The 14,759-nt window shown below is 40.1% G+C and overlaps 1 protein-coding gene across 1 annotated transcript in view; it reads right to left on the bottom strand.

The window, feature by feature from the left end:
- FNDC3B (fibronectin type III domain containing 3B) overlaps nucleotides 1-14,759 on the bottom strand; it is a 163,518-nt gene that overhangs the window by 95,848 nt on the left and 52,911 nt on the right. The window contains exon 3 of the mRNA XM_009955796.2: nucleotides 4,971-5,047. Within this exon, the coding sequence (XP_009954098.2) occupies nucleotides 4,971-5,047 (77 nt within the window). The remainder of the gene's footprint in view (nucleotides 1-4,970; nucleotides 5,048-14,759) is intronic.

The following is a 14,759-nucleotide window of genomic DNA, read 5'->3' on the forward strand; positions in this document are numbered from 1 at the left end:
GACGATTAAATTGGTAATACAAAGTATTGTGTTATATGCATTAGATGGCTATAAAACCAGCATGGGTTACGGCTATAGGTTATCTCTTGATTTGCAAAACCTGCAGTGGGTAGATTGTAGTAGTGCCATTTTGGGAGATGACACTCTCAATTCAACAGAGATAGAGCACATTAGTTTTCATCCATTAATGTAAATTAACCTCTCTGCTAAGGTATGTTAGCTTTGCTATTTAAAGAAGAAATCTGCAATTCTTTGCAACTGCTTAAAACCGTTTGTCATGAAGATCATAAATTCATCAGGAAACACACTGCTAAACTGTGTCTACTTCAGTGCCAAGAAGCAATGAAACCCTAATCCCTGTTGAAGTCTCTAGATGCAACTGGAATATTAAAAGAAATTGCTCTTACTAATTTTAGCAGTTTATATTTAAAGAAAACAAGTATCTCTGGTCATTTAGCACCTAGAGCTAAACTTTCATTATTTTGTGTTTTTCGAACAGTTACTAGGTAAATTGTATTTTGCTGTTATTTTTCATGCTTGCTAGTGTAATTGGCAAGCTGCCTCAATAACAATATTATTATAGCATAGTGCTGCATGGTTTTTTCCATATTTTAGGGAGCTTAATTACTGAGTGAGGTAGATAGATGATCTTTCAGGAGAATCTAGATGAACATTACTCATACACAATAAAATTGCCTCTCCCATCAGTTGCCACATTTTGAGAACAGCATTTTAAATGTTATTTGTTTTACATTAAAGATATCACAGTATCAGTGAAAACTGTCTAACTAGAGATGATTCACATTTTTAAAGTACATCACTACTCCACGTTCTCTCATTTTTCTCCACTGAAATTTAATTCTACACCCCCAGGAAAAAGGCAGGCATGTTAATTTTGCACAGGTAAACTGTACCTGTACTTTGTGAGTTCCAGTTACAGGAATACAATCACTCTCATTCTGTAACACACACGTTTACTGAATGGGTATAATATGGTAATACACAACTAATTTCCACTTGCTTTCAAAAAAAAAAAAAGTATTTCACTTAAAACTTTGTGTGCTAGATTCTGCAAGGACATCTGGAGCATGGCCACTGGGTGGACCACAACCAATACTTTGGGAATTTCATAAACTAATTTGAAACTTCATTCATAAATCAATCTGTGTGAGAAAACAGTACAGAATGAGCTCATCCACAAGCAACTTGGATGCCAACATTTCATTTACTCCTAGTTCATACCAGCCCTGGCAAGTCTGCATCGCTATCTTTACCATCCATCCACATACAAAGACCTGTATTAAATCTGTACCTTGAACCTGGAAAATAGGCAGATGAACATCTGATAATGCTGGCAAGTATGCTGGGGTATTTTAAACCTAGAATGATACAGATCTTCAGGACCAATGCTCATGAACTTAAAGGGATCATCACTTTATGGCTTGCTCCATATGAGTATGAGATCTGCACAACCTTCCTTGGGTTCAGAGCATTAGGGAGGATCATCCTGTTACAGGATGACTTGATTGACTGCAGTCTACAAAACACATAGAGAAGCTCTGTGAGCAGTAAGCCATACAAAAACAAAGCGTTTGTGGCTGAAAGCACATTCTAGCCAAACACGGTTTTGGAGGAGAACACCTCTCAGAGTAGAGCATGTGCCCAAGACCAAAGTCCCGATTCCTGAGGATGTGATTGATTTTCTACCACTTTAAATGTCATTTAAAGACTTTGCTCTTTCTAGAAGTTATGCTTTAGTTCTGTCAATGCTATGTGGTTGATGAAGGAATACCGAACTTCAGGACCATAGCTGGAGTTGCATAGTTCAGGCTATATGACCCCAATGTTACCTCCTGATAAAAGCAGCCTCATCAGCACTATGCATACTTCATGCTCCAACCAGTAAATAGTCTTCTAGCCTTAAAATATCTGTGGCAGAGACCAAAATACTAACAACTCTGTAAATAAAATCAAAAGAGGAATTTCATGCCAAATTCTTATGTCCAACTACACATGAATAATTCCTCAAACTCCAGTGGAATTGCTCCAGATTTATTTCAGAGAGCAGTCCTCAGCCAGTAGCCCTAAGCGAACAAGTTCATGATCATGCTTGTTGGTATTTCTGTTTTCCTAGTTCTCCTCATTAGAACACCCCAAATCCTCCTTCCCTCCTCCCAAACATGCACTGTGAAAAGCAGAAACAACCACCCATGAGGATGGGCCCATATTTAATAGCTTAGCATCCAAATAATGATCTTTAATTTTCAGATTAAGCTGACACCAGGGAGCTAGAGTGCTCTCAGAGCCCAGAGTGGCATCAGGCCACAGACCCTGACGGCAAGAAGCCTCCAGTGGCCACCCCAGTGGAGGGTGGGCTCCCAGACTGCCCCGTAGGACTTGTGCTGCAGGGAAGCAGCTCTGTCTGCAGCTCGGAACTGGAATGGGAATTAACAGCTTGTGCCCGGCTCCTGACAAGTTGTAGGAGCTGCTCTTCAACATCCAGCCATTGAAGCCAAAATTGTTGACGTTGCACGCATTTAACACAGCCTTCTCTACCATGCCACCTTCCACAACTAACTTTTACACAGCAGCAATACTGTCCACTGAGAGCACAGCAGGGAAATTTCTCCTCTCTTTTATATTTAACTAACCCTTAGCCAACAAAGAGTTGCAGAGGCATGAACTCTGATCTGACAGTTCACATCTGCCAGAGGTGCACAGAGGTTTATCTGCTGAAAAGGAATTCCAAAATAACTGGCTGCATTGAACCGGTTTTTGAAAACAAAACCATAGCATGAAAGATCTGAACTGGTGGTGTGTACTTGTCTTCTATTATTTTCCTGGATTTTTTCCCACCCTAGCTAAGCCTCACCATTGGGAACATCTCCTTAACATCAACAAACCCAGCTTCTAGTCACAACCTCTAATATGGTCCTTGAAGTCTAGAAATAGAGTCTAACTATTTCTCCACTGCTTCCAGTGGGGCTCATCTTGCAGGGCACACAACCTCCTGACAATTTTTTGCTGATCATTTCAGAAGAGGTAATGAAGCAGCATTTTAATCCAGCATTGCAATCACTAGATAACTAATGTAATATATAAGGCTAACAGCTCCAACAGGCTTGGCATAACAAAATGGAAAAGAGATTTCATGTCTTCTTTTTAACAGCCACTGTTACTTCTCCATAGGGCTATCTGCTTTCTGCCTGACTCTTACACGTATGCTTTAGAACACCTCAAACTAAAAAATCAAATATATCTTGATTTATATCTCAGAGTGCATTAATTTGCTTTATGGCCTTTTTCTTGCCATTCTGAATTTGTGTTCTCATTGTTTATCATAAAATACGAGTTTTTAATAATGAGGCATTAGACAAAAGCAAGAGCAAATAAGGCAGGGACATTTATTACAATACGAACTAATTTGATTTCTACACACTTTCAACTAGTATTTCATATGAAGCAGTCTGAGGCTCGCTTGCCACACAGAAGAACACACATTCCGCTGCCAAAAAGTTTTCCCCTACAACATATTTCCAGCTCCTTGGAAAAATTTCTTCAGAAGAGGGTTTTGGTTAAAAAACTACTTAAAAGCTTCTTTAGTGGAATTATTACAGTGCCCCACAAAAAGCATCAAAAAAGAACTGGGTTCGGACGGAGATACAACTGGAGACCTTCATCACTCTGGTTTGGAAAGCATTTCAATTACACCCCGTCATTTATCTCAGTACAAGGGCTGAGAGGAATAACCATTTTAATAATAAAAAGGTATTAAAGTTATTTCAAAGGAAGACGTAATCTTTAAAAAATTCCCCTGTATAATATGGGTCAGATTCCCGAATTAGGTGAGCACATGAGGAGTATTAAGCACCACTGCAAATGCTGTCTCAAAGCATACCCAAACCACCCACCTTGGGATGCTTGAGGAGCAGGAGGAAGCCGCACCACCGTGCCATCCTGCATGCCCTCTCTCCTATGCTGGCTACCAACGTCCCCTGTACTTGAAGCATGCTTTCACTCTGTTCAGAAGTTAAAATACCACAGAGTGATTGCAGTATTTTGTGGGATTTAAGTATGACGCCATCCACAATTTTTAAGAATTACACAACCTCACATGTTTCCTGGGGAGGGGAAGGGATTCCAAGACATCATCTATTTTCTGCTTAACAAGATGCCAAAATATATGTATGAAAAGTTCTTATGCTATTCATCAAGGATATCTGAAACACTTCGTATACTTTTAACGAAGATTTCAGTCCCGTCCAGGTCAAAGTATTGGATTTATTGTATTTTTCACAGCTATTCTGCCTTACATCAGTCATTCTTTTTTTCCTTTTTCTTTTTTTCTTCAGAAAGAGTCTAAGCTTCACAGAAGATGGAAGGAACACAATCAATCCAGTAATCTGAAGTGGTTATTTACCTAGAACAGCAGTAGCTGTTGAAGAGTTCCAAAACACAACAGCTTTGTGAAAAGCTTTTTCCATTCTTCCCATAAATATATAATTAAATCACATTCGTTCTTGAAAACAAACCAAAACCTTCGGTTCTTGATACACTGCAGGAGTTCTGTTGGGAAGATACTGAGGATCAACAGCATACTTTATAGCTACAGTGGCTCCCTCCTGTCTCCTACCTGTTCTGACTGTCACACTAGAACTTAAGGCATCACCTAACGACGTGGACATCTCTTCCTCTCACAAAGAGAGACAAGTTGTACATATAGGCTCAATCTCAAGGCTTTTGCTAGTGTTAAACCCCCCCCCTGTATACACACCAGCGTGTGAAGGTGCACATGCATGCTCGCTTGTGACAACACGTGTGTGCACTGACAGTAAGGAGCAGGGGAATGAATGAAAATGGACATTACCATTTTCATTAATATTTCTAAATTAAACTTCAACCAAGCAGATTTCTCTATATGGATCAATGCTATTGCTTTTATATACATTTTATTTCTTCAAGAAGCATACCTGTGAGATATAACCAGGAGGCACATGAATAGGGGGAATGGATCCATTGGGTGACATCATGGGAACCTCTGCTGGTCCTAATAGAAAGAGAGAAATAAGATATTCATTTTGTCAGTTAAAAAAATTGCACAATTGCTCAGAAAAGGCTAAAAATAGCTTTACTTTTGAAGCCTGCAATAACAAAATGAGCAGCTCCACTAATTTCTGGTATATGGAAAACGCCTCGTGCCATCATTCTGAGAATAAGATCATTGTTCAATGACTTTACCATATATTCCATTGAAATAATATTTTCATCATAAAACAGCTAAAACATAGACTTTATACTGCCCACTGATCAACTTATACAGCATTAAGCAGTAACACAATATGTCCTTTAGCAGCCCACAATTCCTATAGTGAAATCTGGTTAAGTTATTCTTGTCAAAGGCATGGGAGCAGAGAACAAAGCAGAAACTGTGCAGCCTGGAATCAGGCAGCTCCCAAGGAAAGCGTCCAATTGTAGCAAAAAAAAAAAAAAATTAAAAAAAAAAAAATCGCATATGTGAAAAACTAACTATCTATTTAAGAATGCACAAAGACCAAATTCATTATCTCAGCTATTCAGACTAACCTTGGAATGTGGTTATACAAGCAAGAAGCTTATGGTTTCCACTCCGAAATCCAGCCCTGAACATGCAAGCTCCATTTTGAGGCACTGAGTACAAGTATAACAAAGCAAGTGCCATAACCATTCGACTTCTGCAAACAGAGCCCCACAGCTAAAAGAAATCATCTAGATAAAATGGGAGTAGTTCACTCAGTTGCTCAATGATTCAGCCACTAAAATTGGGAACATCACACAGTACAGTCAATAAAATGAACCCCTCAAACATCTGACAGATGTTTGCAATGAGAGTTTACTACTTTGAAAGAGAAAAATTAATTTCATTACTTCTTTATTACATATTAAAATGTTTACACTAACCTGTTAGTTAGCCCATTTGCCATGGGCTAAGGAAACAGTCATGGTCAAACTCTTGAGAAGAGCTCAGAGAGGACTCTTGCTTCTCGTTATCGCAAACTGAATTTTAGCTTTGACTAACAATACAAAAGATAACTTCACAACCTTCTCTTATGGAGAAGCCATAGAATCTCCAAACTGTATCACGTTCTCGGCAGGGAAGCTAAACAACTAAAACATATGAAGGACTTCAGGCACAGACGGGATCGAATGGCCTTTAGGAGTGACTGCTCCTAAAATTTAGACAAATGTAATGAAATCTTCAACAAAGTGAGCCACAGTCTGTTGTCTGGTATCAGCAAAACCAGTCCACACTATATTATCAAAACACCATTTCCCGTCCACCTACATTTTTATACTCCTCTGGCTGCTTATTGTACAGTAAGCACAACTTCCCAACCTCTCAAAATCCAAGTTACACACAAAAATCCATCCCGGTTATTTACAAATCCTGCGATCTTGGTTCGTTTATCCAGTTATTTATGGTCTAATCAGCACACACGTTTTTACTAGTCACATCTAGATGTGAAATATGGTAATTCATCATCAAGTGTATTAAGCACAAGGAAACACAAGGAAACAAGGAAACTCTTAATTAAAATAAGTCATTTTAGGTACGTGGTTCTGCTGCTCTTCATACTTCCCTATACTTAGCTATGTAGGGAAGTTTACTACAGTCTCGATACAAAAAAAAAGTCGTTATTACTATTTCCTATTCAGCTCAAAAGGGTTCCCTCCACACACTTATTCTATAGTTCTTTCAACATTATTTGTCTCCCCAGACAGTCAACAATTTTAGCATGAATGGAAAAAAAATTCAGCATGAGCAGTAAGCATTATTGGGGCGGGAGGGGAGTTGCCATCTAAATTATGAAGTGGCAATTAGTTCAGAACGAACTTTATTGCAAGAAAAAGAAACTCATTATAAAATCAAAAATCCCGAGTTCATCATTTAAGTAGACAATAATTTAAATGTTACACGTGAACATTGCTTAATAAAAAGCTTTACCATTTAACCTGTTTCAGCCCCTCACTAAAATGCTATCTACTTATTGGCCATAGCAGTTCTACCCAGTCTCTCTCAAAAACAGGTACTCTGACTTGGAAATAGATTTAAAAATGAAACCGTTTTGGAGTGTCTACATACAGACCAGATAGTCTCTATAAAACAGAGGTGAAACACTTCGCTCGGCATGCCTCATATCTGTCCTTCTAAACCTTGTGCCAACTGCTCATATGGAGTAGCAATCTATTTGCAGGAAGAAATCAAACTCCCACATCAATACCGTTGACCGTAATGCTTCCAGTAAAAAAAAAAAAAAAAGAAAATTTGTGTTTTATCATCAAAACGTGCACTGTGCAAGATGATTCTTAACCTTACGCACGACCTACAAACTGTTAAAGTCATTTGGATAACAGGTTTTAAAAGAATGACAGCCTAGTGATTTGCAGCTAGATTTGATTTCAAGGCTAGTCAAATGACTTTAGCATGCATTATTTCATCTCTTTCATCAACGGTATCAAAACAACTTCAAACGGTAGTGAGTAAAATACAGACCCCCATCTCCACAGCACGATGAGTCCCAGGAATTAGTAAAGACTATTCTTGCAGTGAAACCATTCCCCAATTAATGCTAAAACAAAACCAACAAAACCATGCCTTTTTTTTTTTTTTTTAAAAGTATTTTTGGTTATGTCAAATGTTTTTGAACTGTTAAAAAGCATCCTTTTAGACAAGGATGTTCCTTAGTTGCTTATATCCATCCTGTGGATAGAAGAAATGTGTCCTCTAGGGAACTAGAATTTTGCAAGTTTTAATTGAAATTCGTGGTTCAATACAAAATGTAATTTAAATGAGAAAGTCAGTCCATTCTAACACAGATGCTGTACCCTGACATGAGCTCGCTTCAATACTTTTCAAACCTGTTACCAAACTGAGGCTGTCTCCTGAGTTCATAATGAAACCGAGCCAGGAGAGCTTTGGCCACCTCTGCTGACAAAGCAAGAGGCCAAATTCCACCCCGAGCTCCAACACCGTAAATACAGAGCACCTCCATCAGCTTCTGGAGGGCTGCCCCAGAACGCTGGGGCTGGCTCCGTCCAAACCGCAGATGCGAGGAAATGATTCCCTCTCCTCTGAACTGGGAAGGAAAAGCAGAGGAGCCACCAGGCTGAAGGCACCAAAGACCATCTAGCGAGGCAGCTGACAGACCACACTTGTCCCTAGCTGCAAGAGCACAAGGTTTTCATATTTCTAACACATGTTAATAATTAAGGGACATTAAAAGAAGCAACCCAGTCTCATATTGTGGCAGAGCTAATTAACAGCTTGATACCCCCATAACAGCCTGTCTTCCTCTTCCAAGCCACATGCTCCCTCTTTTGTGCCACTCCGCCCCTCCTCTGACAGTGTGGAAGCTAATTATTTTAAGCATCTTAGATGACCAAAAAGGTGTTGCAAATCTATTGCCTTTTTTGAAACACAATTGCACATGTAGTCTAACAAAAATGACAATTGTTCTATTCCTTCTTGTATCATGGTTTATTGTGTGAAGGTGCAGATTAAAGCAAGTGTACTTCCATCTCTGTCTCCTACTTCCCCTGCCAAGAGGATGCTTCTGTCACAGAGGGACTCTCAGTTCTTTTGGCCATTTTTATTCCTTCAGGAATCATGTCACAATCTACTTGAGAAACTTCTGTCCCAAGGTTTTCCAGGCCAATTATAGCCTTGGTCGCAACCCATGACACTTTCAAAATTCTTGTGTAAAACCAGTTTTGGAATAAGTATGCTTTTATTCTTTTTCCTCAGCGACCTTTTATGCATGCACTAAAGATCACTGCAGTTTAATTAGGATTTTTTCCTTACAGAAGCCAAAATCCAGCACTTCAGTTCCTCAGCTATAGCAACGCATCTTCCCTATTTTCTTCTTTCCACATAGCAGAGGGCAAAGAAGTAATTTTACTACACTACTTTCCTTTCCTTAGTGCTTATAGAGCGCTGCCCTTCTCTATTACTGAGTGATGTCCACTGTAGAATATTTTTTCACATCCAGTTCCAGCACATGGGCATATTTTTCACTCCAGGTTTCTACCGATCATTTTGTGTAGCTTATTACTAAGACGATCGAACCCTACCAGGCTTTGTTATGAAGTTCCCGTTCTGAGAGCAGTTACTGAAAACTCTCTGAGGTTCAGGAATTTCTCAGCCCTGTTTCTAGCGAACACATTAACAACTTAACCGTTTCACACCGCAGTACCTGCATTAGCAGAGAAACAACATGCAATTTGGTGATTCGAGCACTTTCACTTTGAAATTTAAGCACCCTGTACATTTTAATAACCAGAACCTGCTGCACCAGTTAAGCAGAAAATTCAATCCAGCCAGGTAAATGCACTGTATTTTATAAAGCTTAACAGCTGTAAGGAATCCATGAAAAGACTCTCTGTCTCCCTCTGATTCGCAACAAAACTGGTATCACATCTTCCACTACAGAGGGCACTTCTCAGGAAGTAAATCTATGGAGCAAGATGTGTGACCGAACGAAAAAAGAAAGATAATTAAAGGGCAAATTGGCCTGCTTTGCTAAAGCAAATGACCTAGGACTTGCTGACCTTGGCCGGGACCCAAGGGTTTGCATTTTCACATGGATGAGCAGCTGTTCCGGAACAATTTCCTCAATGAAATAAGCACAAACAGGCTCCCTGTCGCTGTCAGGCACACGTGTCTTCTCCCTCCACTTGGTTATTCTCCAAGCAGCTTATGGACCAAACAAGGTGATGACAAGGAAAAAAACAACAAAAAAAATCCAGGATCCTTCCATTCATCTTCTTTCCTCTGCAGCAGAGGTGTGGCGGGTGTTTTCCCTAGCCTTTCAGGCACAGCCTAAACCCGCTTGATAGCACAAGCTAACACAAGTGTGTCAGACCACTTTATAAAAACCTTTAAAGTAGGGTATAAAGAGCTTTCATATATAAATATCACTGCAATTTTGAGGCGCAATCTCTCCTAGACAAGAGCTAATTCAGATGCTAACTTAACTCTGCTCGCATACGGTACAAGGCAGAGAAAGAGTCCACTCCCATGTAGCTACTTAAGTTACTAGGACACGGGGTCCTAAATTTGCTGCTGATCAAGATCCAAATACTTCGCCATTAGATGAGTATAAATCTGTAGATTAAAGGAACTCCACACTAGGGAGAAAAGAAGGAGCAGCTCTTACAATTGTAAGTGCTTGAGGGGGTCAATGAGCTGATCAATACAGCTTATCAACAGAGTGTAACAAAAGCATCCAGCACTTGGCCATCCCCACAGCGCCAGCTCATGCCTGAAGAAGGCAGCATGTAGAGTGCTTTATACTGCTTATCCATTCATGTTTGTGAATGTTTTAAGACAATCTCATCTACACATAAGGATGTGAATAAAAGGATGCCTACCAGACGTTCACTCACATTGTCTGGCACCTCAACTGCTTATTTTCTATTCAGATCACAGTTTAGTAGCATGAAGTAACTCCTTCACCTCATAAGAGTAGTACAAAAACATGACCAAACCCTCCAGTTTAATAGAAACAGGTCCACGGATTTCAAATTCTCTTGGAACCTGCATCAAATTACTAACCACTTAAATGCAAATTAAACATCCAAAGGGAAGTATCAGCCTGAAGTCTCCTGCCCCTGCTTAACCACTGAACACAGTTACCTCAATCTGTATGTGCCAGCACAGTGTGTGAGAGCAGAGATTGAAGCATTTTTGACGCAGGTAGAATGCGCTGCTTAAACTCCTTTGCAACTTCTATGACCGCTTTATGGTTTTTCAATATCCTTTCTAAACCCTGTGACAATATCAGAAGAGGTTACAACAGTCCTTAACCCACTCCCCCAGATTATCAAGTCAATTTGCTGTAAAAATAATTAAACATAAAATGTAAAAATAATTAAAATTGTAGAAAAACACATTGGTCTCTCAAAGTTTCAGTGCATTATCAACATTCAACTGCAAATCATGTACACCCGATTTACATGTTCAGTACTTGGACCTTACAGCCACAGGCCCTACAATAATATCCAGTCTAGAGTCTGGGTTTGATTGATGTTTTCAACATGTGCAGACAAACTCACTCAGCCAAACATCAAATCAAAACAGTCAGAAATCTGTGCCAAATGCATCAAGCAGACAGCTCCTGGAGCATTTTCTGGCTTATTTACATGACAGCACTTTTGCTGTTTACACTACAGACTCTTGAAAACAGTTTATTTTACCTGTGTTTGCGACTTGACCTGCTACACGCAGCAGGAGGCTCAAGTACATTCAATTTGGAGTTAAACAGCACTCTACACTTTAATGTAAGAAGGAAGAGATTCCTTCTCAGCAGCATGCTAATTTTGCAACGTGTGTCTCCCAGATGTTGTATGCTGGTTTGGGGCATATTCTAGAAATAATACAGTAACCCACAAAAACAGGAAATGAAATAAAATACATCAGTTGCACCAAACATGCCCCGTCCAAAGTTATCACAATATACTACAAGCTGTTACACAGTAGCAGTACAGCACCTGAATTTGAAGACGAACCTAGGTTAAATGCTCATTTTTATCCCCCACAGAGCTATGAATTAATAAACGTTCAAACATCAAACATTTGATATTTTAAGCTTTAAGTGCATTGCACTTCGAGATACTTATCCTGAGAGCGCATTGTCCCAGTCCTCACCTGCAAGACCTCACACGCCATCCCGCATTGTTTTGGGGTTTTGGGGTTCATCACACTTCACTAATTTACTAAGTAGAGGAGAGTCCAGACAAGGTTCAACAGGCTGCTTTAGTAGCCTGGCACATCGTCCACTTGTGCATCAGCAGCTTCTCCTGCTGCTGCGGGGCTGGAAGGGGAGCAGGAAGCACCTGGAGACCAAGGACCTGGTCCCACAGCGTAGGGCCATCCTACACCAGGGGCAGAGCACCAGCAACCGCCACCTGCAGCAGCGATGGTTAAGCTTACACGTTGTGAGAAACATTGACAATACAAAGTTCACTGAAGTCTCCAGAAAAGGTTAGACAAGTATACTTGTTCAACCACAGAGAATGGAGATGGACAAGATGGACTCTTCAGGTCTCTTGCTGTTCCTTCTACATTCCCAGGTGGGTTTTGTTTCCTTTCTAAACTAGGCCCATATATTATTCCAGAGTTTCAATTTACGGGTAACATTGTGGAGCGGAACATTTTGTTGGTGGTGTTTTGAATAGAAATGGAATATTTTCCTGCTCTAATCTGAACAAACAAGTTTGATTCTTTTGCTAAAATAAACCTTTTCTGATGGTTGGCTCATCAGCCACCACTGCAAAAACACTTGCGAGGAGTATGTTGCAATACTTCAAGCACTGAAAATAAGCATAGTCCCATGGCAATTCAGCAGATGGGCTACAGATTGTAAATCATAGATGTCTAGACTAAAACACAAGAGACAAACATCTGTCTAAAAACAGTTGACTTGAATGGCAAATACTGTTAAATAAATTAGGACTACTTTGGAACCAAAGAGAACAACCAACTACATCGAAAACATCTGAAATTAATCCATTAGCACACAAGCCACAACACAGTAACCTGAAACTGGAGAGACATTAATTTCGTGATTAATATTAGCACAAGATGACATCCTGACATGTGAAGCAGGAGCACAAAAGCATTTCTATGACCCAGCACCACGTTACCCCACAAGCACTCACGAATCCATCCCCAGAACATCTGGCTGGAGCGGGGTTGTTATGCTCCTCGCTTCGCAAGTAAAACTGTGGGACAAAGACATGACATGCCTGATGCAGGGTCACACAGGAAGCTTGTGGGAACGTAACTGGACACAAACCCAGAATAGGGCTTAGGTCATAAAACAATACTTAAGCCTGAATAAATCTTCGGACTGTTAAAGAACAGTAGGGTATCACATAGAAAAATACTGTTTTGGAAACAATAAGTCTTCCTCATATCTACTAACTATTTTTTGCCTTTACATAACCTTTTGTTTTATGATAGAAATATGACAGAAAGCCCGTGGATGAACAGAGAGAACAGCACTACCAAGAAAGGCGAGACAGAAGAGATATTGCACAGAAAACTGCAGGCTGTCCTTTGCAGAAGGCTCCGAGAGACAAAAGCAGACCATAAAGCTGAATTCAAAAAAACGGGAGCTCATCAAACAGCAACCACCAACCCATGCAAACGATGGGAGATCTCTGTCAGCTTCAGGCTTCATTTTAGAATCAAAAAAATCTCATGTATCAAGTTTTTACACTGCTAAAGCTTTGAACAGCAACAGAAGGATTAGTGCCCTCCAGGTGAGCTTCCCACCAGACCTATATAACCACTGCATTAACTTTTAACCAGAACTCAGTTTTAGGGGAAACAGATGTCATGAAATGAGAATTCTTTTATTTTTGCACCAGTTACTAATAGCATTGCCATTTACATACAATATGACACTATGTGCCTGACATCAAGAGAAGCTATTTATTTGTAGAAAGACAACCAACAAGCCACAAGAACATCATAAGGATGGAAGTTCAACTATGGACGCTATTTTGCCTTTCCAATTTTGAGACAGCTCTTCAACACACTCTGATGATGTAAACACTTTTTGAGGAGTGTGTGTTCATGTGTTAGCTTTCTGGCACGTTTATAAAATGGCATTCACTTGAAAAAAAGTGTTGTTCTCTGCAACAGGTTTATACAAATGCTAAACAACTGGCTTTGAGCACAACTCCCATTAAAGGTAGCGATAATTATACAACACCACTTTTCTGCTGCAGCAGAAGAAAACGCTCCAATTGTTCGTAATATAATTATTGCATTCCCATGGCAACACCAAAAGGACCGTACGATCAGCAACAGACCCAAAACCTACCCAACAATGAAGTTACACAGTACATTCTCTTCCGCCTGCCCTAAACGAGGCAGCAATTAGGTGATGGCTATTCTTTACCTGTCCACCCACAGCGAGAAACACCATCCAGCAAAAACTAAAGCAAACCTTCAATCCTACCACCAGCCTAGCACTAACACAGGGCCACCAATCGTCACCACAGGGGCTGATGAGTTTTGTTCACGACGTGTTCGGATGCTTGACTTCAGTGAATCATCTCAAATTCTCTATTTGAATGCGCTCATAAAAAACAGAGCAATTACATATCCGCCCGATACAAACAAGCACTCCATCACATGGAGGTGGGGAGGGAAGGAGAATCATCAATACCATCAGTACTCAGGCACATGCAGGGCTGTTTCGTGAGGCTGTGGTAAACTGCCATCTCCCTAGAGTAGAAGCACTTTTTTTAAATATTTTTTTTTTCCCAGTAATATTTTTTTTTTCCAGTAAGTATGTACTAAAAGCAAATGTCAAGATATTTAATATTTTCTGTCGCTCTGTTGGGATTTTTATTACAGTACTGCACTTAGACCAGAATAACTTGGCAAAACCCCACAAACTAAAATTTTAAGTGTGACAATCAGTACAGTGCTCGGAGATACTCTTGGCGAGCCCAGGGGTTTCTCAGCGGAGCTTTGCTCATACCACAAGGAGAGTCACCTCCTCCTTCCTTTACAGTGCTTCGGTAATCCTGGAGCAGCTTGTTAAGAACTAAAAAGTAAGAAACTGCATCTTAAGTCGAGAAGCCTCAACAAGAATGCCATTCTTCTGGGTCAGTGAGTGCAACAAGATAGACCAAGTATTTCCCTGAAACAGGGAGCTGCCGGAGCACAGCTTTCCCCTCGCCAGAGAAAGCCACGTCTATCTGAG

This window comes from Leptosomus discolor, chromosome 7 (genome assembly GCF_034619465.1).
Source record: "Leptosomus discolor isolate bLepDis1 chromosome 7, bLepDis1.hap2, whole genome shotgun sequence".
Lineage (NCBI taxonomy): Eukaryota > Metazoa > Chordata > Aves > Leptosomiformes > Leptosomidae > Leptosomus > Leptosomus discolor.